This window comes from Lentinus tigrinus (assembly GCF_003813185.1).
Source record: "Lentinus tigrinus ALCF2SS1-7 unplaced genomic scaffold L226scaffold_37, whole genome shotgun sequence".
NCBI lineage: Eukaryota > Fungi > Basidiomycota > Agaricomycetes > Polyporales > Polyporaceae > Lentinus > Lentinus tigrinus.
In genome coordinates, this window is record NW_027137946.1 from 54,948 (window position 1) to 76,874 (window position 21,927).

At 55.2% G+C, this 21,927-nt stretch overlaps 7 protein-coding genes and 1 non-coding gene across 8 annotated transcripts; 5 read left to right on the top strand and 3 right to left on the bottom strand.

Annotated features, from left to right (window-relative positions):
- The first annotated feature begins 1,153 nt into the window (after positions 1–1,153).
- On the top strand, positions 1,154–5,042 carry L226DRAFT_538879 (uncharacterized protein). The gene is made up of 13 exons (XM_067681584.1): positions 1,154–1,716; positions 1,956–2,143; positions 2,239–2,421; positions 2,479–2,565; positions 2,625–2,861; positions 2,920–2,980; positions 3,033–3,502; positions 3,572–3,684; positions 3,744–3,994; positions 4,058–4,111; positions 4,164–4,276; positions 4,343–4,750; positions 4,810–5,042. The coding sequence occupies exons 1-12, from the start codon at positions 1,173–1,175 to the stop codon at positions 4,565–4,567; spliced, it is 2,526 nt and encodes an 841-aa protein (XP_067530982.1). The 5' UTR covers positions 1,154–1,172; the 3' UTR covers positions 4,568–4,750; positions 4,810–5,042.
- A 2,546-nt stretch (positions 5,043–7,588) lies between these two features.
- L226DRAFT_616136 (uncharacterized protein) lies at positions 7,589–9,615 on the top strand. Its single transcript, XM_067686867.1, has 4 exons — positions 7,589–7,604; positions 7,665–8,042; positions 8,106–8,863; positions 8,919–9,615. The coding sequence occupies exons 2-4, from the start codon at positions 7,665–7,667 to the stop codon at positions 9,250–9,252; spliced, it is 1,470 nt and encodes a 489-aa protein (XP_067530983.1). The 5' UTR covers positions 7,589–7,604; the 3' UTR covers positions 9,253–9,615.
- Positions 9,616–10,533: 918 nt separating this feature from the next.
- On the bottom strand, positions 10,534–11,168 carry L226DRAFT_554814 (uncharacterized protein; the record flags this gene model as incomplete). The annotated part of the gene is made up of 4 exons (XM_067683023.1): positions 10,534–10,828; positions 10,852–10,959; positions 11,013–11,069; positions 11,094–11,168. 4 exons carry the CDS (start codon positions 11,166–11,168, stop codon positions 10,640–10,642), a joined length of 429 nt encoding a protein of 142 aa, XP_067530984.1. The 3' UTR covers positions 10,534–10,639.
- Positions 11,169–11,583: 415 nt separating this feature from the next.
- Positions 11,584–13,008, top strand: L226DRAFT_616137 (uncharacterized protein; the record flags this gene model as incomplete). The annotated part of the gene is made up of 5 exons (XM_067686868.1): positions 11,584–11,635; positions 11,686–11,897; positions 11,957–12,459; positions 12,513–12,616; positions 12,674–13,008. The coding sequence occupies 5 exons, from the start codon at positions 11,584–11,586 to the stop codon at positions 12,799–12,801; spliced, it is 999 nt and encodes a 332-aa protein (XP_067530985.1). The 3' UTR covers positions 12,802–13,008.
- A 73-nt stretch (positions 13,009–13,081) lies between these two features.
- Positions 13,082–13,153, top strand: L226DRAFT_t236. Its single transcript has one exon. It is a non-coding gene; the product is annotated as a tRNA-Ala (tRNA).
- An 86-nt stretch (positions 13,154–13,239) lies between these two features.
- L226DRAFT_538882 (uncharacterized protein) lies at positions 13,240–15,531 on the bottom strand. The gene is made up of 10 exons (XM_067681585.1): positions 15,261–15,531; positions 14,687–14,748; positions 14,600–14,630; positions 14,503–14,550; positions 14,375–14,437; positions 14,225–14,318; positions 14,005–14,156; positions 13,852–13,942; positions 13,689–13,791; positions 13,240–13,625 (listed from the first exon to the last, which is right to left on the bottom strand). Exons 1-10 carry the CDS (start codon positions 15,360–15,362, stop codon positions 13,331–13,333), a joined length of 1,041 nt encoding a protein of 346 aa, XP_067530986.1. The 5' UTR covers positions 15,363–15,531; the 3' UTR covers positions 13,240–13,330.
- Positions 15,532–15,657: 126 nt separating this feature from the next.
- On the top strand, positions 15,658–19,056 carry L226DRAFT_562797 (uncharacterized protein). Its single transcript, XM_067683524.1, has 7 exons — positions 15,658–15,731; positions 16,018–16,448; positions 16,510–17,246; positions 17,305–17,478; positions 17,534–17,683; positions 17,743–18,311; positions 18,393–19,056. Exons 2-7 carry the CDS (start codon positions 16,045–16,047, stop codon positions 18,765–18,767), a joined length of 2,409 nt encoding a protein of 802 aa, XP_067530987.1. The 5' UTR covers positions 15,658–15,731; positions 16,018–16,044; the 3' UTR covers positions 18,768–19,056.
- Positions 18,858–20,545, bottom strand: L226DRAFT_492918 (ER lumen protein retaining receptor; the record flags this gene model as incomplete). Its single annotated transcript, XM_067677412.1, has 6 exons — positions 18,858–19,123; positions 19,177–19,272; positions 19,514–19,771; positions 19,826–19,982; positions 20,397–20,465; positions 20,524–20,545. The coding sequence occupies 6 exons, from the start codon at positions 20,543–20,545 to the stop codon at positions 19,087–19,089; spliced, it is 639 nt and encodes a 212-aa protein (XP_067530988.1). The 3' UTR covers positions 18,858–19,086.
- Positions 20,546–21,927: the final 1,382 nt, after the last annotated feature.

The following is a 21,927-nucleotide window of genomic DNA, read 5'->3' on the forward strand; positions in this document are numbered from 1 at the left end:
TGCCACCACCTGGGCTTTCTGATGGTCTGATGAGAGAGTAATGGTAGCTCATGCGTCAGGGCTGGGAGGTCTAACTCACCTAGGAATAGTTCACAACAAGTGCATGGGGGGCCGCGATTCGGACCTTTTTACTTTCGTGAGCACCCCGGGAGCCTCGCAGAAAACTACGGTATGCTGTATTGCGGGGAGGTAACAATTCACTCCTCCAGATTGAATGTGCTCGACGAACTGGGGGTGCACGATGCACGGTGACGGATCCCGTAAGTCACCCATCCGAGGATGACAACCTGATGTCATTCGCGTGTAACACGGACACGGAACCTTCTGCATATCCCCGAGTTTCATGGACTCTATCCGAGGACGAGGATGATCGTGTCTTCGGTCGATCCCCACGATCGAGGCTGAGATATGGCGAAATCTCTGAGGTGCTACCGTGCCAGACCAGAGGGATAGTGATCGGTGACCGGACCATGGGTGACTGCACAAGCTAGTGCACTGGTCCTATCTCGCTTCGGGTCGGCCGCGGCACTGTAGACTGCCAGTGCAGTGGATCCGGATCTAACGGTAGGTGTCAGCGAGGCGAGTTGGATCGCGGCTGCCAAGGGCCATGGCTTGATGAGCACACCTTCTTACTTCGGGTTAAGGACGGTTGCGGGGACTGGCGAGGAAGACTGACTGGGACATGGCTAAACCGAGCTTGCTGTGCTGTGCCAGTAATCGTGGGTGGTTGCTTCAAGGCGATTGGGTTAGCGTGGTGCCTTCCGGTGTTGGGCCGTCCTCTCTGCTCGTCAATAGGTCCGTCTGCCGTCTGCCTACATAGGGGAGACAAGCCTGTGCCGTCCCGAGCACTGTCGAACACAACGTCACATTTCGAGGGTCAAGTGGATTTGTCACGGTATGACCCAGCTGCTGAGATGTGCGTGAAACAGGTTTAATTGGCTTGCAAATTGCACATCCATCGTTGAGTTCAGCTTGAGGCGTATCTGCAATGTTCATCAAAGCATCGTCTGGAGGGAAGAGAAGGTGTCAGACAAGAACTTCAAAACTCGTCCATCGAGAGTCGAATTCGCGACCATGTGTGCCACATGGACCAAGCATAAGCGCTCTGTACCCATCGACGCGCGCGTCGAGCACGGTCTCGTCCTCATCGTCCGCCACGACGAGCACGACCCATGGATTTCTTCTCTCAGATCAACATCGCGCTCCGTGGCCCTACCGGACAGCCTCAGTCTGCATCCGACACTATCTCTCGTCTCGCCGATCGTCTTTCGCCCTCGACACTCCTCGCCGACCGACGCGCCGCAGTACTCGCGCTCAAGGGCCTCGCCCGGGACTGTACGGCCGACGTCGCGCAGCATGCGCTCCCTGGGCTCCTGGATGTGCTGCAGAACGATGCGGAGGTCGATGCGGACATCGGTAAGGCCGTGCTCGAGACGCTTTTCATCCTCTGCGAGGTCGACGAGAACATGCCCGCGGCCTCCCGCGAGCTGGCGTACAAGAACACGGATACTGTTCTCGCGGACGAGAAGGTCCCGCAGAAACTGTTTGCGCTCCTCGCCGACCAGTCATTCTATCTGAGGTACTCCGCGCTCCAGTTCCTTTCGGCACTCTTGCAGAACCGCAGGCAGGTCGTTCAGGCGTACTTTCTCAACGCACCGGTCGGGGTCACTAGCCTCATCGCGTTGCTCGAGGACAAACGGGACATTATCCGCAATGGTGAGCATTCGTGTATGTTGGTACGGCAGGGATCCTAGCGTTTCCGACGGCCAAAAGGCCGCGCGAGGTTACCTTTCGGCCGCCGGATACCTTTTGGACTGTTGCTCTGTGAAATGGGACAAAAGGTATCCACGGGCTTCGTATATTCCTCGACTTCTTGCCCGTCTGAAGTGCGAGTATCCCTGCCGTGTGCATCTCCATTGAGAGCTTCCTGGCTACCGGGTTGACGGCTGTTCCAGAGGCGATCTTCACCATGCAGTCGCTCATCTCTCAGAGCCCGGAGATACAGAAGATCATGGCATTCGAGGGCGCGTTCGAAAAGCTGTTCACCATCATCGTGGACGAGCACGGTTTGGAAGGAGGGGTGGTAGTGCAAGACGCGCTGACTTGTGTAGACGGCCTACTGCGCTTCAACCAATCGAACCAAGTACGGACTGCCATCATGCTCTGCGTATGCGTCCGCTCTGACGAGCTCTTCTCGCGCGGCCCCCTTGCGCGAACCGGTAATATCCTCCCTCGCAGAGCTATTTCCGAGGATCGGCCCTCCCGCCGACACTCTTGTCCTTGTTGTGCTTCCCTACTTCGCTGCCATTCAGCGACCTATCCCCACAGCAGTTCGCCCTTCAACTGTGGGATGTCCCGCAGAAACGTGCGAACGTATCAGTCGTCGTCGGTATCCTCGGGCTGCTCGCGCGGCACGCTGGTGTGAGTAGCTACGATGTCATGTTTGCGTCACTTTGACTGACTCGGTGTGATGACTAGCCTCCAGACCTGCTCTCGATAGCGTGCACAAGGTGCCTGACAGAGATCGGACTCTCGTCCAATGCGCCTACAAATATCAAGACACAGGTGCGCTGCATGGGGTGAACACTGGCAATGTAGCATCTTTCGCTGACAATGTGTGACAGGCCCTTCGGCTGGTCCCGTCCAACCTGTCGGCTCTGCCTCTGGCCGAGTTGACCGTCACTCCGTATATGCCTGTGCCGGATACCAACGGAGAGGAGTGGGATCGACTTGAACCTGCTTCGGCATTGGATGCTCTCGTCGAACTCGTCCTTCATGGTGAATATAACGGCATCATCGACGGCGAGCGACGGACGAAAGACGGAATGGAGCTCCGCGGCGCTGCCTTGAGTGTCTTCCAGGTTCGTCATTCAAACATCTTACTGGATGGCCTCCGATGCTAATGGTGCCTTCCTCCAGAACTTTGTACAGCGAGAAGAGATATCCGAGGCAATTGTGCGTGCAATGATATCACAGCCAGGTATGCCCTTCGTCTGCCTCGGATGTCGTCGTGGTGCTGAATTCACCGTAAGGTTCCCAAGCACCCGTCACGCCCCTCCTGTATGCTCTCACTACCGTCCCCGTGTCACCCCTGAACTTCTCCTCGGTCACATCAACGCACTTCGCTACCCTCCTCTTCGCTCATCTCCTCCGCTACTCCACACGAGCAAAGACGCTCGCACGATCCATCGTCCCGCAGGCCGGTGCTGCGTCCGGCGAGGATGGCGGGGCCTTCTTCGTGCCTGCGGACGGCGCACCTCCTCCAGCCGCTGCTCCAGCTCATGCCGAAGCTGATCTTGACGAGCCGCCGCAGACTTTGTTGCAGATACTCAGCGAGCACCTCTCCTTGGCGTTCCTCGCCCGGGCGCGAGCGGATATCCCGGACCGCGAAGCGCGCGAGTGGGACAGGTTGTGCGCAGGGTACTTGTGCTTGCTCATCCAGTGGTTGTGGGAGGACCCTGCTGCAGTGCGCGAGTTCTTGGAGGCGGGTGCGCTCGGTGTGGTAGGTTCATTCACACTCACCCACGTCTCGATCTCGATGGCGTCCTGCTCATTGTCGATCCGACGATAGCTCGTAGAACCCATCAATCAAACCGCGGAGGAGGATGCGATGATCCCGGGTCTCTGTGCGTTCCTTCTCGGGGTCTGCTACGAGTTCAACAGGGAGCCAGGGGAAGTGACTCGGTACGTTTTGCCTTGTTGTCAGGCTATGCCAGTTGGAGTAAATCCTGTCACCTGTGCAGAGCGACTATCTACCCCATCCTCACGCGTCTCGGCATCGATATGCTCTCCGGACGGGTCATCCATCTGCGCGACGATGACCGCTTCAAAGCGGTTGGCCCTGACAGCATCGTCGTCTCCCCTCAGGTCGCGCACACGCCGTCACATCACCCACACCAAGCTCCTCCCTCGGCAGGTCTCCCGAAACAGGATGTGGAGGAAGGCGAGATCTGGTTCGACTGGGCGTTTGTCGATTTCTGGAAGTCAAACTACTGTAAGTTCTGCGTTCATGAAATGTTCGTCCTTGCTGCTGACTATGAGGATGCGCGCGGTGTAGATACGATACAGAAAGCTATCGCCGTCGATCCGAACTCAGTCTCGTCCGCTACTGGTATGTGTCTCACCACTGCCGTTCCGAGTACGAATAGCTGACATGTGGCCAGGTCAAGAGAACACGATGCTCATTGCATCACTGCGTGACGTGATCCGCAACCAAGCAGCAGAGATCGAGAAGCTGCAGAGCCAGCTCAAGGTGCTCTTGACTGCATCCAGCGAGGTATGTCGTCCTGCCCGTTGAGCGAGCTGCAATTCTCACAAATGACATACGCGCATATATGAGCAGCTGGAACCCTTGCGCGTACAGGTCGCGTCCCTCACGGACCAGCTGAAGAGCAGCGACGAGCGAAAACGCGACGTCGAGAAGGAGCAGGAGGACCTGCTCGTACTCCTCGACGAGCTGAACAGCAAGCGACGGAGGGACAAGGAGCGCATGCGGACGGCGGGGTTGGATGTGTCCGAAGACGAGGCTGAGGAGGACGAGGATGAGGCTGAGGAGGGGGAGGAGTGATTGCTGAGCATCGCTGGTTGTGAGCTTCTCTTTTTATTTATATCTCGCTTTGGACGCAACCATTGGTGGGCAGAGGGAGGCGGCGGCGTGTTTCAAGGGAGGTCGTTCGATTCTGCGCACTACCTGACTTCTATAGCCATGTGAATATTATCCATATGAGAAAGAGGACACAAGCCTGATGAGGTATGGTCTTCGTCTATCCATGACTGCCAAATAGATGTGTTTATCGCGTACTATGACAGGTTCAAGGCGCATGTGTTCGCTGTATGCGGTAGATCTGCCCATCCTGCACTGAGCTCAATTAGCTGAGCATGGCTCCTTGGTACTCTTATCGTTTTCTGATCTAATACGTATGCGAGGTCCATTACAAGTACGGTAAGGTAGTGTAGTTCCGCTTTTCAAAGCGAATTGCGGAGGCGTCTTTGCAACGCCTACCTCTGGACAGCCCTTCAATGACGATCTCCCATCATGCAGCATTACGACGCTCGCCATACTCGGGGAACCTTCAGTCTTCGCAGAACTCCTCGTATCTTGCGGCACAGATCGCGCAGCGACTTCCCCTGCGCGCGGATATTGTTGAGTCGCAAGATCTGCTCAACATGAGGTCAGCGTCGTTTTGTCTAACGCATTCACAAACTCACCACAGGCGTGCCACCAGAATTTTCTGCTACCACCGAGCCACTGCCGAACGTTTCCGTCTGTGCGTCTCTATCAACGTTGGAGTCGGATGGACCATCCTAGTCATTCGGAGATACGTGAGTGATTCTAGTCTTGCTGATCAGGGAATGAACGTAAACAGACCAATATGCCATCCTCTTGTGTCGCAAGCCTCCGCAGTAACCAATACTGCTGTCCGTCCCTCTGCACTCGAGCATAGCGCTGAAACTGCTCCGAGTCGTCGCTCTTGCGGGTTTGCTCGTCCGCGGGCACAAGATGTCTATCCATTCCGAGAGAGCAATCACGGCTAGAGAAGGGTATGCAGGGGAAGATAGTGAACGTAGCCCTCCGCTCACGGCTACGGTCTTATAAAGGCATGTGTCGTTCTCAGTGGCACATACATAGGATCTCTGACGATCCACGCAGCGAGTGACGTTTTTCGAGATATCGGCGCGATCAGGTCATTGGCGGCACCAGGTGGCAAAAGTACCTGTGCGCAACGTGCGCGGGTAAAAAGACAGGAATGTCTTCCTTTGTGCGCGGCAAGCCTCGAGGTGCGTCGCGTGTTAGGCCGCCCGATCGCGATCAACACGATGTTGCCACTGGTATGTGCGACTAGAACTGTGAGGACGTGTTTGTCCAGAACAACAACGTGATTGACCATGGTTGTCTAGAACTCGAAACTCGTGTACGATTCGCTTGCCCTTTGCCGTTGCCACCAAGGAGCGCAGGCATGACGCAGCGGTGAGCTCTCTGCCCATATATGACCGCGAAGTTGACCATATCTCGTGGTGCAGGTTCGTACGAGTTCAACAACCATGACATTACTCGAATTCAATATACCACCTTACGCCTGCCAACGCCATTCCATTCGGCAGGGTCCTCGCGTACTCGCGGTTCCTCCGCACCGGGCCTGCCACCGAACTCACGATTGTGAGTCGTCCTCCAAATGAGTAGTTGTCGCCTTTTATCAAGTTGTCAGCGGATGCTGCGGTGTGCGTTATGATCCTGCTCGACTCACCGTAAGACTTCGGATGGACCTGACCCTGCAACTCAGTCTACGTCGTGCTGTCCTCCAGGCGCCGGCGTGTCCTGCATTGCCGGGATTGTGCCCTACCGTGCGGATCTTGAGCGTACGTTCAGAAACGAATGCGCTTGTGATACGTACAAAGAAGAGGACGTTCACAGCTTTAGAGACGGGCTCAAGTGTCAGGATTTTTCGTCCAATCGACATCATGCTGTCGATATGAGACGTCTAGGAAGATGACGTCAATTCCAAGCTCTGGTCGACTCATGGCAAGGAGATGGTACTGACTGATGTCTCGGCTGGAGAAACTGGTTGTTCTCCTTTGCTTTCGGATTCGTTCAGGGGTTCGATGTAACTGGGAATGTTGTCGATTCTGTGCGGCTATAACAACGTGTACCAACCGAGTACGGCAAGTTAACAGCGAGAAGACGAGCTTACCAGCATATCGTGCAGCCTTTGCTCCCATGAGTTTTCGTCTCTGAATATCTGTGACAATATGAGAACGGTGATCCATCGAACGCAATGACAGGAACATACGCACATCATACACACTCCTGCAATTCTCCTCATACCCTGCCAGGTCCTTACACTTCCTCACGTACGTGTCCATCCTCTCGTGCCAAGTAGATCCCAGGATGGACAGATACTTGTCTGCGACCTTGAATGAAAGATCTGTCTGACTCATCCCCACCCTATTCATGTACTGCCACCCCCCGTCTACCGCTCCGGATGAATCGACGGGGTAGAGTAAGAGCCAGGTGTTGGCTTTTTGCCATTCGGGATGAATGTGGATGTGAAATTCGCATGTCCCTGCCTCGCAGTGCGGGGACACCGGGATGGCAAAGTAGTCCTTCAGAATGACGGGGAGGAGCTTCGACGAGTGTATCTCCTTGTATGTCGTGAGCAAGAGAACATCGGTGGTCGGGATTGGTCGCCCTTTCGATGGGCGTATCGGTCGAGCTTTTCCGAAGACAATAGCTGGTCGCGGTCCTTTGGATGCTGCACGTGCCGGGCTGAGAGCTACTTTGCTTCGAGCGAAGATTTCGTCGATTGGAGCGTGAACAGACTCATGTAGCCTGATGATCTCCCCAGTGAGGTAACTGTTGGCAAATGGGTTGTGTTTGTACCATGAGGTCACTGGAGCCTTGCACAAGGGGCAAGTGGGGTCGTGAGTAGGGACGTCGGACGGCACGCCGGGGAGTGACTTCCAGTGGGAGGACATGAAGAAGAATTGCTCCCTGATGGTCTCTGTTCACCAGTTTTTATCTATCTGATGCCAGCAGCTTCCGTGCTTCCAAGAACGATGATACACATATGCTTCTACGGGCTACAGCGCTGAAGTGGTCATTGGCGGTGCGTGGGGCGCGCGACTAGTACCCACGGCGGGCGTTAACCACCCACGGTGCATAACAGATGTCAACAAAACCCCCAAGGAGCGGTGACCAACGGCATGACTCTACTTTCTCCTTCCCCCCATACTACCACTATCCTCTCCGCCGTCCTTTCTTCTCTCGCAGCCGGTGGCGTTTTGCCCGTCTTACTACCCTCCCTACTGCTGTCCACACCGGCCCCACGGCGATTTGCCCTTCAGAAGCTCGAACCCCAAGTCCTCGCGTCGATATCTCGTACCCCAATATGAGTGATAAGTTGATGATACCATTGCCCTGTCGCTATGCGGCCGTCCGTTTGAATCTCATGGCGATGGTGGCGGACCTTGGTCTCGGTGACGAAGTTACCCTGACTGAGGCCAGAAGGTTCAAACCGAAGACGTACCTGGCGTTCTTGTTCCACGTAAGTCTATCTCTGCGTCCTTTTTGTCGTCCTCTTGACCCTAACATACTCAATGTTTGATAGCCTGGAGAGCTGCCGATCCCAGGAATGCGTTGGTGCCGATACAAGGCCGAGCTTATCGGCACCACGCTCCGTACCGCCATTCCAGAGCAAGGCATCACTTCAGATATGGTCGTCCCCATTGCTCCTAATTGCTTCCATCCCCATGGGCGCAAGCCAGTTCATTCAACGCCACCTTTCCCTCTCGCGAACTGTTTCCACTGGGTCGAGAACGACGTCACCGTCCGCATCCGTATGAGGGAGGATGGGTTCGAGCATAACGGATCTTTCAAAGTCAATTTCGACGAGCATCTCGCCATGATGAGGAGTTTCGAGGAGGATTACGAGCGTATTGGAGCATTCTATCGGGCGCAGGAAGAGGAGGAGGAGGCTCGCTCCCACGCGCTTGACCCACAGGGTTCCGAGGAGCCTACCGCAACCTCGCAGGGAAAGCAACCAACCTCCGAGGACTTTGTGAACCATATCATCTCGGCTGGGTACCTCCGTTATGCCCAGGAGGAAGGTGTCATGACCTCTACTCTCCCGGACGGCCGTGAGGCAGGCACCAAGCCGGATTCAAACAGTGACTCCTGCAGCAGCTCTACGCTCTCTCCGACTTCTTCTTTTGACGACGAACTAATCAATGTCTTCGGACTCGCTCCCGATCCGACCACCGGATTGATTCCGCTGATGGATGCTTGGCTAGACATCGACCAGCACTTGACCGCGGATACGATCCCCAGCCCAGATGAACTGGAGAACGAAGTCGAGACGATGATACAGTGAGTCTGACTTGTGTATAACGCATTCAGTGGCTTACCACGACGATGACGATAGAATCATCAAGCGGGGTGTGACCAGGCGGCTGCTTGCGGACAAGACGCAAGTATACGTCGACACCGTCAACGCAGCTCTGCAGAGAGCATCACGATCCGTGGACACGAACACGGGACAATCGGATACATCATCGCAGCGGCCCGCTCGTGTCGTCGTCGAGAGCTTGGCTCCCAGACATCCAGCCCTCTGGACGTCTCATCTCGGATGGCACGTGTGGCACATCGCCGCCTATTCGACGCATCTTCTCTCGCGACGCATGCGCAAGGGACTTGTTCCCATGTTCAAGTGGATGGTGGAGGTTCTGGCCAAAGCATTCACTCGTCAAAGCTCATGATCGTTCCCTTGTCTCGCCCCGGCGGATCCACGGGGAATCCCGTGCTGCAATATTCCCAACCTTGTCACTTCCCGAGATTTGCCGCCTCTAGATCCACAGTTCACCTCGCGGGCCATGCGCTGAGAGTCGCCCTTCTAACCGAACGTCCATCGGCGCCACTGGCGTACGACGCTGGGTCAAGACACCGCGGTCCCTCCTCCTATGAGGGCCGGAGCGCGGGTGGGGCATGACGGGCAGACGACAGGGCGAATGGCTCAAAATCTGTACTTCTTACATCAGCTCCCTCCGCTTCACGGATGAACCGGCCTTTGCTGCTAGTGTAATTAGCCCATCTTACTGTTCGGGTAGTACTGTTGTATGCGCAATCTGTGGATGAATTGCAGCTTTGCAGTCGATTATGATCTGAAGTCCAGTTGAGGTCGCCGTAGCGGCCAAGTCACGGTGACGAGACCCACTGTAACTCGAGAGTCGACAGAGTTGGCCCGGTCAGGTATCCTAGCGTCCTTGCGGCTGACAACATAACAACGCTGACTACCATCCTTCGCGATATGTTGTACTTCGTACAAGGTGCAGTCAAGCGGTAGCACGCCTTTCACTGCACATGTCCCTATTTAGCACAATGCGATTCGAGAGGAACAAACGGAATGCCAAGTACAAAACACGTGACGGATGGACGCAGAACGATGTCTACGATGGATATGAAGGGCGTAGATTAGGACACAGGCTAGCAGAAGAAGTGTGTGCGTATCGCCCGCGACACGTGTGCCAACATGCTCCTTGTATTCCGGCTTCCCTTCTTTGAGTCTCGATCGGGATCGCGCTCTGAAAGCCACGTGTAGTCACGTATGTAAATAACGAGGAGAAAGCGGCCACACTTTCTGATTCGGGGAGGCCAGACGGCTTGTTTTCTGAGGATGGCAGACGTTGATATGGAGCGGGGTGAGCCGGAGATGTTTCACCGTCCGAACATCGTCTAGAACAAGCGGGCGAACAGATATCAGCAGCCTCCCTCTCAGCTTTGCGCTGCTGCGACCTATATATGATTCTAGCGAAGTGCAGTCACCGAGTCAGAAGAGAAGAGTGACGGTACATGATACAACGGCTTTCAAGAACGTACGAGATGATTTCTTCGCGCTCTTCGAAGAGCCCTTCAGGATTGGGAATAGTCTCTTCGCTGAGATGGTCCGTGAGTTTGAACCACAGATCTACGAGAGGCGGATTCCTCAGGCGGCGGCTCGTGAGAGTCTGCAGAATACTGTGATGAACGATAGGGGTCATAGTCTGTGCCATCTGGGATTTCCGAGCCTGTGTCGAACACCTGCGAGGATCCGTCAGCCTCCGGAGCGGTCTCGGCAATCCGCTTGTCCATGGCATCCGATGATCGTCGTCAATCCTCGTTGAATGCCTTGTCAAGAGCAGCATATGCTTCATCAGAGAGCATCACGGCCTCGCCATGGTCGAACAACTCGAAGCGAGCGCGGATGCGTAATCTCAGGCCGTAGTTCAGCCAATGATAGCAGTTTGAGAACGGAAATTCAGGGTCAGAATGGATCGGCTCTCGTCCGCGTCGGTGATACTTGTTCGGGTAGATGGCACTACCATGTCCGGGGTGATGCAGTCCTCTTTATCTTCTTTGCGCAAGCAGGGCGCTATGGGTCTGACAGAGTATTCGTAGTAGGGACTCCCTGGCCAGGGAAGTATAGACGCCTTAAATCAGGGTATGAGCGTGTCAACCGTCACGAAAAGTCGAAGGTGCATACGGCGTCCAAGAACACGAGGTACTTGCGGGGCGACATGAGCGCTGCTTCTTCTGAGGCCTACGTGTCATTGAGGCTCTCCACCATAGTCTTAGGATTCATGCGTATCACAGCATAGGTACAGATGGTAGGGGCGAAAAGCTTCCCAAGATCCCTCATGTTGGTCACGGCGGGAAAGTCACGCAAGGATGCAGTATCGACTGGCCCGGGCCCCCCTTCAATTGCAAGTTCGCGAGACATGCTGCGGCTTCCTGGTGGGTGAATAGGACCAGAGTAACACAGAACACAGCCCCAGTTTTTGGCTAGCGTTGAAGCTTGAGAATGGACCAGTCGCTGTCAGCTTGCGGTAGCAGATGGCGGGAGGAGGGAGGACGGCTGGCACGTGGCAAGGAGGATTTGGCCCCGCCTATCACATGAGCGCTTATGGTCCTTCTCTTGCAGACGGCGATACTTGTACTTGTACTAGGAACACTGACAAAAAGCGTGCTGAGTTGAGCGTTTCATTTTTCCTTTCGCTTTATACCATCGCCAAACCAGCGTCGCTCACTGCTGCGGTCCACTGCCTCTGTCCACCATGGTCGACGTGTACTCTGATACTGAAACGCGCTCGCGATGCAGCACTACAGGTCTGTTCTATGTAATTGCATAGGAAATGCATTGCTAACTATTATTGCAGATGTTGTCTCTGAGCTGTCCGCAGCGCCCATCAATGACCCTGCTCCTCCAGTTGGGGTAAGGGATCTTGGAAAGGTCTTCGCGCCAACCGTAAGGACCTATGCTGCCATACGCATGGATCCTCAAGCTATGGTAGAGGACCATAACGATCCAGAAGCTTTGAAAGAAGCGCAACTGATGTCTCCCAAAACCTATCTCGTATTTGTGCACATGGTACGCTCTATTCTGTTCCCCGGCTACTGCTTACGGGCATATAAACTCGTTATTTTCAGGCTGTGAGTCTGCCTTGGCCTGGTAACTCATACTTTGAGTATCGCGTAAGCCCCATAGCTCCTCGCTTACGGGCTGAAAAGCCACAGAGTGGCATCACCTCCGACATGGCAGTTCCCATTTACCCAAGTACGTCACATCCCAGCGGGCGCCCACCTGTTCATACGGATCCCCAGTTCCCGTTCTCGAACTGCTACCACTGGCTCAAGTGCTTCGTCGATGTCCATGTCCGTGCAAACCTGGAGCTGTTCGATCATGACGAGGCGGTTGTGCTTCCCGCTCCCTCCTACCATGCTCTGCAGGACGCCTTCAGCCAAGATAACAAGCGAATAGCCGATACTCTGAAGGACCGAAACGTGTCCTCTCCTCAGCCCATACTAGACTCGCCACCGGAGGAGGATGTGTGGCCGCTCGTAGACATGTGGTTTAATCTGACAGAGCATCTCAGCGGGAATCCAATCCCGGATCCGGAAGATCTCCTAAAGGAGCGGGAAACAATATCAGGGTACGTCACACCGGTTCACCTACCCTATATGACCATCCTGACAGCGCCTGCAGGATCATACGGCGATCCAATGAACGCAAAGCGGCGCGGGAGGCCGCTGATTGTCTCTCCGAGACCAGAACAGAGAAGCACTCCAATGCTCATGATCAGTCTGAAGGTGCGCACTCATTACTGCATCTCCTCATATGGCACCTACTCACTGTATGTACACCAGAACACATCTCTAGCTCCCAGACTGACTCGGAGGAGCCACGCCGCAAGCGGAGGAGCCTCCTTGCCCGGATAGTGTTGGCGATCTGCGCACATATTATCTGCTATCCCAGACCTACGCATTCTGGCTGATTCGCATTTCTCTCCTCGATAGACCTCTCTCTCGCGCTGCTGTTCTTGATCACTGCTCATGTTTGACTATTCATCTGTTCATTTATGGTTCACCCACCTCTCTAAGCTTTCATTTGTCATGCGTCTCTCATGCGTAACGTTACTCTTCCCGATTGCTACATGTGCTTGACCCCCATAATACTAACTACCTGGAAGGAGTTTTGGCGGCCTCACTCTGTTGACGGCGTCGGTGCGATACACAACCTCCTCGTGTATCTGTAAAAGTCTACAGCCACTTACAGGGCATTTGGCACAGTGGTAGCGCGCACGCTTCGCATGCGTGAGGTCCAGGGTTCAATCCCCTGAATGTCCAGTGTAGATTGACGCTTATCTTCTTTTTGTATTCCTGTCTTGGACACATGGATTCACAAGTTCCAATAGTACCGACTCCAGAGTGCACCTTCTCTCCTATGTAAATGTCACGCGTTCACTCCTATGCAATGATAAAAACGCACAGAACTGGAATAATTAGTCACTACCGACAACGTAGCTAGAACCGCTTGCTATCATAGATACCACCCCCGAAGCCCTGCATGCTCCTGCCCACAGACCCAAACGCCCCCGGCCCAAAGCCGCCACCCCTCGCCTGCTTGAGCGTGTACGCCTTGTATCCGTACAGCGCGCCCGCAACGATCCCAACGAAGAAGACCAGCTTGATGAAGGTCCAGCCCCAGCCCGAAGAGCCTGCCACACCAGCGAGGCCAGACTTCTTCGTGCCAGTCAGCTTGTCGCGCTGCTGGTCGGGGCTGGAGAGGATGGCGGAGTAGGTGGTGACGGAGATGATGCTGAGAAGAGGTTAACGAGTAAGATTCAGGCTGGATTGACGTTGGGCTGCGGGAAGAACGTACTCGTGGTTGTCCGTGACGTCGCCCGTGAGGGCGGAGAAGCCGACGTAGGGCGCGAGCGGGAGCGAGACACCGTAGACGGTGAAGCATTCGGTCCACTCGTCCCCTGCAAACAAACCGAAGTCAACATCGTCGTCAAAGCTATGCGCCTTGGATAGCGACTCACAAGCTTTGTATTGCATTTTGACGTTGAGGTACTGCTCGCGGAGGTAGGTGATCTTCATCTTAGTAGCGACATTCGTGCGGCGGAAGTTCGCCTGTTCCATGCGCGAGAGCTAATCAGTGACCACATACGCAACAAGGTCTGCACGACACTCACAGAGCAGGCTCCGAGCTGGTGCTTCTCGCCATCGTGCTCCATGTCGTATTCCATCTCGCCGTCGCCAAGCATGGCCGAGATGCGCGGGAAAGAGTAGGGGTGTCGTGAGTTCGCGTACGTGTCGAGGAAAATCCCAAGACCGTCGAATTTGTCTAACAACGCAGACAGGCGTAAGCGTCAGTGTCACTTTCATGGTCTTGGATGGCCATTAACTACTCACCAATACTACCGAATACCGGCCCTGGTTGCGCGCGGCCCTTGGTGATCCAGACGGCGAGACCGTCGCCGTAAAGGTGATTGTTATCGCCGTGTATCTAACATAGGAATACTCCTTCAACAAATATCAAGGGCGATTGAATCATGCACGTACCTTGAACTCAACCTCGAGCACGAAGTTTGATGCTGTTAGTGGGACACGGGACCATAGCCAACCCTTAGTGTGCATCCGACAGTCAGATATGAATGATGGCACAAGTCGGTATATGGAGCTCCACACACCATTTGTGAAGGCTTTGAGCGCGTGAGACGGACGTGTTTGTTTGTGTTCTAGCGTGCGGTCAGAGAAAGCGCACGCACGCAGACGATGTGCACGTACAACGTAGGCATCGCCGCCGAAGTCCCACCATCTGTCATGCTATGCATCAACGACGAGGATAGAAACATATGTGAGAATAATGCGCACCGATTTTGGAGGTCCTGGTCGATGTACGGAGGGTATATTGAATGTGTGCGGAGAGATACGGTCTGGGAGGTGTAATGCGTGAGTAATCAAACCGTGTCCGCGAAATGAAGATATGCAGGGGCCTTAGGACACCAGGCTCGCTCCTTGGATGATGATGCTGCTCGCTGTGGGCGAGCCTGTACGGCACGAATGCGCGGAGGACGTATCGTTTTTGCTTGGTGCACGCATTGATCATGCGCTGCAGGATGCTTGACGTGCAGCCATAACTCGTCCAGCGCAAGCTATGCTTGTCTGCGATATCGAAGTGGGACAGCGCGACGATGCGGGAATCCACAAAAGCACCATGAAGCCCACTTCACCCCATACAAGCTGCCTCTCATTCAGGCATTTCAGGCCCTAGTCTTGTCTCTCCAGCATTTCCTGTTTCAACGTCAACGTGCATGCAAGCTCCAATGCGGCTCAATCAACGCGTCCTGCACGTTGACATAAGTCCGCCGAAACAGCCCTGCCAACGTCCTCCGCCCCGCACACTTGCCACGCGTCCCATGACCCAGCTTCACGAAGGAGCACTCACCCTGTCAATTGTCCTGTTCGCAAGCTTCGCCTTGTCATCCAGCGCGGCCAAGATACCCAGAGGCAAGAGGGCCAAGCAGTAGAGGATACCCTTGAAGAACATTGTGTGTCGTATGGCTTGACTCCAGTCGAAATCAAGTCAAGCGAAGTGCCAGAGAGGCTTGGAACGAGCGAGATAGTGCTGAGCAATACTTAAGTTAGAAATACAAGTCGAAAGCAGGGCGACGAGACAGAATGTCGGTGGTATGCTGGCAGTCAGAGCCTAAGTCCTCGACAAATCTCAGATCCCCGCATAGCCCGCGGTGTCCCGGGTCTTACCGGCTTATGCCGCTCGATTCATCAACTCCGTGTGTCGTTTACTCGACGATTCCTCCTCATTAGCCTCCATTTGTTACGTATGCTCCTTGACTCACAGTTCGACAGTGGTTGGTGAACTATCAAGTCATATAACAGGTGAAACCAAATTTACCAGGTGAGACATGCTCAACGTCTGGTTGCTGGCCGATGCTTGCGAGGATCGGGCACTTGCAAGGCAACAACCCCTCGCCTTTGCTCTAGCAAGGGTAGAAGTCGACATATGTCCATCAGCATCTTCTCGATACCATACCTAAAGATACTTTGTTCTCAATCCGCTGAGCTCTAAGCTCTCTTCTGACCTCTGCTGGAGACTCCCCCTAGTACTTCACGCTCACGTGATGGCCTAGGTTCGAGTCAGACGAACACTTTTTCGTAGTAGGACTCATCCGTCTTTCATCCAGTAGACTCGCCGAACACCCATCTCCACCATGTCCACCGAGGCCAAACCAGACGAGGAGTACTCGTCCCTCGTACGAGCCATCGCGATCGCCACCATAGCCTTGCGAGGGCACCGGCAGGGCAGATACGAAACCGCCTATAAACGCGTCGTGCAACACCTTGAGCCTGCGCAACATGTCGCTTCGGTCGTTCACACAGGTCCTCCGATACCACTTCCCGAGTCTTCCTCGCCGACCTCTTCGGAGGTTGCTGTCTCCCTTGTCATCCTGCCCGATTCTGGGGCTGTGCATGGACTCGTACTGAAAACCCGCGACGTTCCGCACGGCGCCGCTCAAAATGTCATAACCACGCATACACTGACTTCAAGTATGACCGGGACGGAGATACTCGATCAAACTGGCAAGGACATACTCGACCAGGTCCAGAAGCACTCGTGAGTCTCGTCTCTCCTTACGTATGCGTGGCAGACCAGTTTGTTGATTCCAAGAACACAGTCCGCATAATCATGCAAGCGCCATGTACGCCATTTACAGGTCCCTCAACGACGGCCCGCTTGAAGGCCTTACTACGATGAAGCTCTCCCTGTTCGCCGTCGCCGGTGCATACTCCAAGCTTGTTGACCGTCTCCTCATCGTGCGCCAGCTGTGGGGCAACACATGGATGCATCCGATGGACGTCCTCAAGTACGCCTGGCTTGGGCCCACTCTCCCATGGAAGGTGAAGCTCTACGTCGTCGATGCCGCCATCAAGCTCGAGAGCTGCGGCATACCGCGCCCGCCGCTCTCCTCGGGCGGGTTCTACCGATACTCTGTCACTGAGGCGGACGCCCCGAAGTGGGTCTCTGCGTTCACCGAGTCTTACCACAAGCTCGAGGACACGCTCCTCAACGAGTCCAAGACCGCGTGCAAGGAGCAGCTGTGCCCGTCCGACGTGCTCGATGCGACGGTGCATCTGATTGTCCTCCACGGGCTGCTCCAGTCCGGGTTCATGGAGCGCTTCCTCGAGAACCGCGAGCTTGAAGATGTATGCCAGCGATACTGCGAGTCGAACAAGTTCCACTCGTGTGTGGTTAGCGGATCGTGCTGGCATCCTATCCCTCAAGTAGCTCCGGCCGAACAACCGGCGACGAAGACGGATTCTTCTCTTATGGACGCCAACCTGGGCCCTGAGATAGATGATCTAGCGAAAATGGTCGAGTTGATTCGGGCCAAGAAGTCTGCAGATAAAACCGGTCAGTGAAACCTATGCTTATCACTTGTGGACACATCCCTTACTAGTCACAACTGCAGACAACGCCGACTCTAGCCTGTCAAAGGAGTCCTCCGCGGGACCGGATGCTCCCTCATCGACTTGTGAAGATTCTCTTGCGCGGGCTGAATCAGTGCCCGAACCCAGTAACACTCATTCTGACGACTCTCTAGACGACGTCACCCAAGATTTGGAAATGCCCTCGAGCTCAAGCGGTCAGTGACAGTCCATGCGCTATTCCCGCAGAGTGATGCTCACTTAAGATTGCAGAAGCCGATTCGACGCCCCAGCAATCAGATCCCGCCCAAACAACCTCCGAAGATGAGAGCCCTCCTTCCGGCAAGGACGCGGCGGAGTCACAGGCCATGCAAACCCCCGACCAGATCGCTCCAACCCCAAAGCCAACCATTCAGGTAATCGGTACGCTGACGTCCTTACACTCCCCTCACTCTTGCATGACTTACACCTTCATGGAACAGTCAAACCGGAAGATGTCCGCTCCGCCGAGGAGTTCTCAACCGACCACCTCAGCCGGCACCTCAAAGCCCTCGTCGCGCCCCTCTCCGCAAGCCGTGCCCTCCTCGCCCTCCTGCGCAACGCGAAGCGCCCCTCATTCCCCACAATGCACTCCATCTCCGTACCCGCATCCAACCCCGCTCTCCCGCTCGACGTGCCCGTACCCGACGCCGAGCGCGAGGCGTTCATCGACAGCGTCGTCGAGCGCATCACGGAGAGCAGCAAGGGCGACTGGAGTCGTCGGCGCGCGGCCCGCGACTGGCTCTCCAAGCGACTGCTAGACACCCCAGTGTCGAGCATGAGCGCGGCGGACATGGGGTATGTACCTGTCCCGCAGAACAAGGATGGCGGAGGCATCGACCCCGTGCCCAGGGTGCATCCCGAGGCTGCGATGATGGGGCTCGCCTGCCTGTTCTCCTCAGGCAAGGGCTCCGAGGTCACCATCCGCCCAGAATCCGAGTCGCCGACCCAGGACCACGCCAAAACAGAAGATGACGAAGACGCCCGCCGGGCTCTCGAACGCATATTTTCTGTCGGTCACCCTTTCATTTCTCTCACATAACTCCCGCAGCATGGATGATGCGCAGAACCTTACTGACCCGCCCACTTACAGGTCCACGAACTGCCCATCGGCCTCCCCGACAGGAGCAGGTGCTGCTGGTGCTGCTGGCGCCTCCGCCAATGGCTCAACAACTGCGACTCCGAGGACACTTACAGCGATGACCCCATTGTGACCGCCGGATGGGTATTCATGTCAGACCGCATCAAGACCTCCGCGTCTGCACAATCGGGCCCGCGGCCGGCGTGCCCGAATTTCCTGCTCCCCGGCAGCAGCGCGATCGTACAACCGTGGATCCCGCCTGCAGAGGGCATGGGCGTGCCCGTAGAGTTCCTGCGGGTGCTCCTCGACGAACTGCTGGAGGTGCTCAAAATCGTCGCGACGCGGCATGCTGATCATGAGAGGCCCGACGATTGCGTGACATCTTGAACGGCCTCGGCTGCGGTTGAACGTCGAACATACTCTTCGGAACCCAACTCCTCGAATACAAGAGTCTCATGCTCGAAGGAGAAGTTGGCTAGAGCGAATCGTGCCTCGATCACAGCGAATGGTCTTCAGTAAACCGTTACTACCAGGAGATAGGGACATTAGCTGAGGGGCGTAGAAGCGTAGACACGCAACCATGTCGCATGGCGCGGACACGGAGCGAAGGGCAATCGTCCGTTGGGCGGCGCGGCCGCATACTGTCCAAGAGTCAGACGAGAGCAGACGCAAATACATTATTTTCGGACATGACAGTGCCAATGGCTCATGCAGGTAGCTCGAACTTCTGTCCTTGCAGAACCCTGCCCACCCGGCGTCAGAATGGGCGTGGAGCATATGAATGACGGGTACGCACTTCGTGACGTAGACGTAGAAGAAGTCGAGGTAGAGCGCCGTCTGCACAAGACCGGCCGTAACGGCAATGGGGTCGACCATGTCCTCGGTGAAGTATCTGAGGGGTGGGGTTAGCATGGTGTCGGTGAGAAGTACTAGTCAGGACCCCGGACATCGCGACACGTAGCCAGAGCGCGAGTGGTGATGAACGCGTCGTCTTGGAGATGTTCGCATGTATCATGAAAATGCCGCACACACGAGACACACTTCAGCAACCCATGCTCCGCGTCCATGAGCGCAGGAACGTGTCCATGCGTGAAGTCCTAGAAGTGATACGTGTCAAAATGACAATGACGTACCTGTAGATCCAATTAGGGATGTATAGCGCCCTGTATGCGCCGAGCGCAGCAAGGTAGTGCGTGGTGATAGTCTCCGCTTCACCAGTGCGTTGGAGGAGGAATAGTTGCGGAAGGATGGCGACGGACTCGAGGAAGATAGAGAAGGACCACAGGAGCTCGGGAACGGTGAACTTGTAGTGGAACAGAAGCGCGAGAACCACGCAGGGGCCAAGGAGGTATTCAACACGGAACGTGTCTATCGAGGGGTCGTGTGTTGGCCTAGCGGCGCACAGTTAGCTGGTAAGTTCGCAGCTGCTGGAACGCCTGACGCACCTGTACTTGTACTTCATGAGGTAGAGGATGTAGCAACTGCTAGCGATGAAAAAGACCTTCATCGTGAAGTTGTACAGCGATACCCATTCGTAGAACAGGTCAAGGTAGCGCGCGATGAACACCGTCGCATACAGTGCCTGGGTCTTGAACGAGATACCTGGACATAACAGTCAGCGTGCAGCCCAAACAACGCATAAACGCATATAGTAGGGAGAACGGCGCGCGTGCCATGCCATGCGCGCAAGCTCCAATTGAACGCATTGCCTCATCACAGCGCGCGCGAAGCCCCAACTCCCCCTCGGCCCTCCGCAGCGACAAGTCGCAATCGTAAGGCAAAACTTGCAGGTCCTTTCGGGGAACAGGACGGGATAAAGGGTGCGCGTACAGTCCAGACCCAAACTCATACGGCGTCGAGCAGTTTTCGCTGGTCGCGTCTTGAACATGGCTTCCTGAACACCACAACCGTGACCCTTCACCAAGACGCGTCCTCCTACCGCCGTGCGCCCCACAAACTTCTCCTTGGCCTCCAAATCCCATCGCCGACACTCAAGTGAAAGCAGTATGCACTTACCTCGACATGACCGCGTTGACTGGATCTTCTGCAGCAGGATAAATATGGATGCCAAGTGGGACAAGTCCCCTGGTACACCCAGACGCAACTCAGCCTCGACGTGGTGTCAAACGCGGTAGCAACATACCAAAGAGCCGGAACAAGTTCATGGCAAAGAACGAAGAGACAAGCTGGAGGGAGAAGATGGAGGCCTGGCGGCGAGGACGATGACGAGCGAGCTCACGGCAACTGCGACGTGTAATGTCTTTGACGCCCACCCGTACTGGCTTCGGCACTTGCCGTAGAATTGACTTACTGGGGTTATTCAACCCTTATCTCTCTCAAACGAGACTTACATATACCTAAGTCGATGCTTCAAGCTCAAGCTAGCTGACATCGCAGGGGTGATAGCTCCTCTGAGTGTCTTTGTGTTTGCTCTGAGCACTCTATGACATTGCTATACTCCGGGGATAATGAGGGAACTTACACCTCCTTCGCAACCTCGACAAGAAATTCGGGGTCAAAATACTTACCCTCCGAAATCGGGGCCCGGCGCTTACGTGCATGGCTTCAATCTCGTTCGTTCAAGTTGAGCTCATTGAACATTCCTTTCCCTTTCCACTCAGCGGATGCCCACAGCAGGCTCTCATATGCACATCAAACACCCGAAATAAGGTCTATACTCGTAGTGCTATACGGGGCGTCTTCTGAGCATGTGACGGTTCGCAATGCTCTGATGTGCACGGACATCCTCGAAGAAATCAGTAGTCATCTTTCGCTACAGGACAAACATTGGTCTGTTGAATCTGCTAGATGCCTAGCTTACCTTTTAAGGGTATGTACCATTTTTACCGGCCACTTCAACAACATCTTATGGGCCAAATTAACGTCCCTTGTACCCATCCTGTGGCTGCTGCCATCCGTGAGGAGCGTGGACCAAGATACTCATATAGGTGCTGTCGGGACCGGTGAATTCCAACGACTTGTCTCGCTTCCGCTATGTGGCAGGCATGGTCCGCATCATCGGACCATGTCCTCACGATAGACCTTGCACGTCTCTCTGGGCCTGCATTGCCTGGCTTGCCGAAAGGAACCCGCTGCTGCCTTCCATACGGGCCTCTACTGGCACATTTATTCGAGTCAGCCGGAAAGCTTGGTACTTGCACTAGCCCTGCTTGCATCGCCCACGTTGGAGACGATGTCAATCACAGCGGGAGCTTTATACGGAGTCTGCACGCACGGCCTTTGAGTCTCTCTTCTCCCGCTCCGCTGGACTGACCGACCTGTCTTTCGACCACCTGCCAAGCTTGCCCCCTTCCCCAAACCCTCACTTCCATCGGCCTGCTGCACAGAATCGCCACGTTGATTCGTAGAGCGATCTTGGGGTCTCGCTAACATCGACATGGTGCGCATCCTGTCGTCGATGAGTGCGCTCTCCCATTTCACATTTGGAGCGGCCCTCCCGCCCGATTATGTTCCTGACTTCTGCGGCCTCAGTACCTGACGCACTCTCCTCCCGCTCCTTTCTCCGTGTTGGCATTTGCCCTCGTCG

Bases quoted from the DNA above. Each gene is read 5' to 3' on its own strand.
- L226DRAFT_538879 (XM_067681584.1), top strand. From the start codon at position 1,173: ATGGATTTCTTCTCTCAGATCAACATCGCGCTCCGTGGCCCTACCGGA. The intron at 1,717-1,955 runs GTGAGCATTCGT...CGGCTGTTCCAG, and splicing joins ACGGGACATTATCCGCAATG to AGGCGATCTTCACCATGCAG. The intron at 2,422-2,478 runs GTGAGTAGCTAC...TGTGATGACTAG, and splicing joins TGCTCGCGCGGCACGCTGGT to CCTCCAGACCTGCTCTCGAT.
- L226DRAFT_616136 (XM_067686867.1), top strand. From the start codon at position 7,665: ATGTCAACAAAACCCCCAAGGAGCGGTGACCAACGGCATGACTCTACT. The intron at 8,043-8,105 runs GTAAGTCTATCT...AATGTTTGATAG, and splicing joins ACCTGGCGTTCTTGTTCCAC to CCTGGAGAGCTGCCGATCCC. The intron at 8,864-8,918 runs GTGAGTCTGACT...CGATGACGATAG, and splicing joins GAAGTCGAGACGATGATACA to AATCATCAAGCGGGGTGTGA.
- L226DRAFT_538882 (XM_067681585.1), bottom strand. From the start codon at position 15,362: ATGTTCTTCAAGGGTATCCTCTACTGCTTGGCCCTCTTGCCTCTGGGT. The intron at 14,631-14,686 runs GTGCGCATTATT...ATAGCATGACAG, and splicing joins GACCAGGACCTCCAAAATCG to ATGGTGGGACTTCGGCGGCG. The intron at 14,157-14,224 runs GTGAGTAGTTAA...CTGCGTTGTTAG, and splicing joins GCCGGTATTCGGTAGTATTG to ACAAATTCGACGGTCTTGGG.
- L226DRAFT_562797 (XM_067683524.1), top strand. From the start codon at position 16,045: ATGTCCACCGAGGCCAAACCAGACGAGGAGTACTCGTCCCTCGTACGA. The intron at 17,247-17,304 runs GTCAGTGAAACC...TCACAACTGCAG, and splicing joins GAAGTCTGCAGATAAAACCG to ACAACGCCGACTCTAGCCTG. The intron at 17,684-17,742 runs GTACGCTGACGT...TTCATGGAACAG, and splicing joins GCCAACCATTCAGGTAATCG to TCAAACCGGAAGATGTCCGC.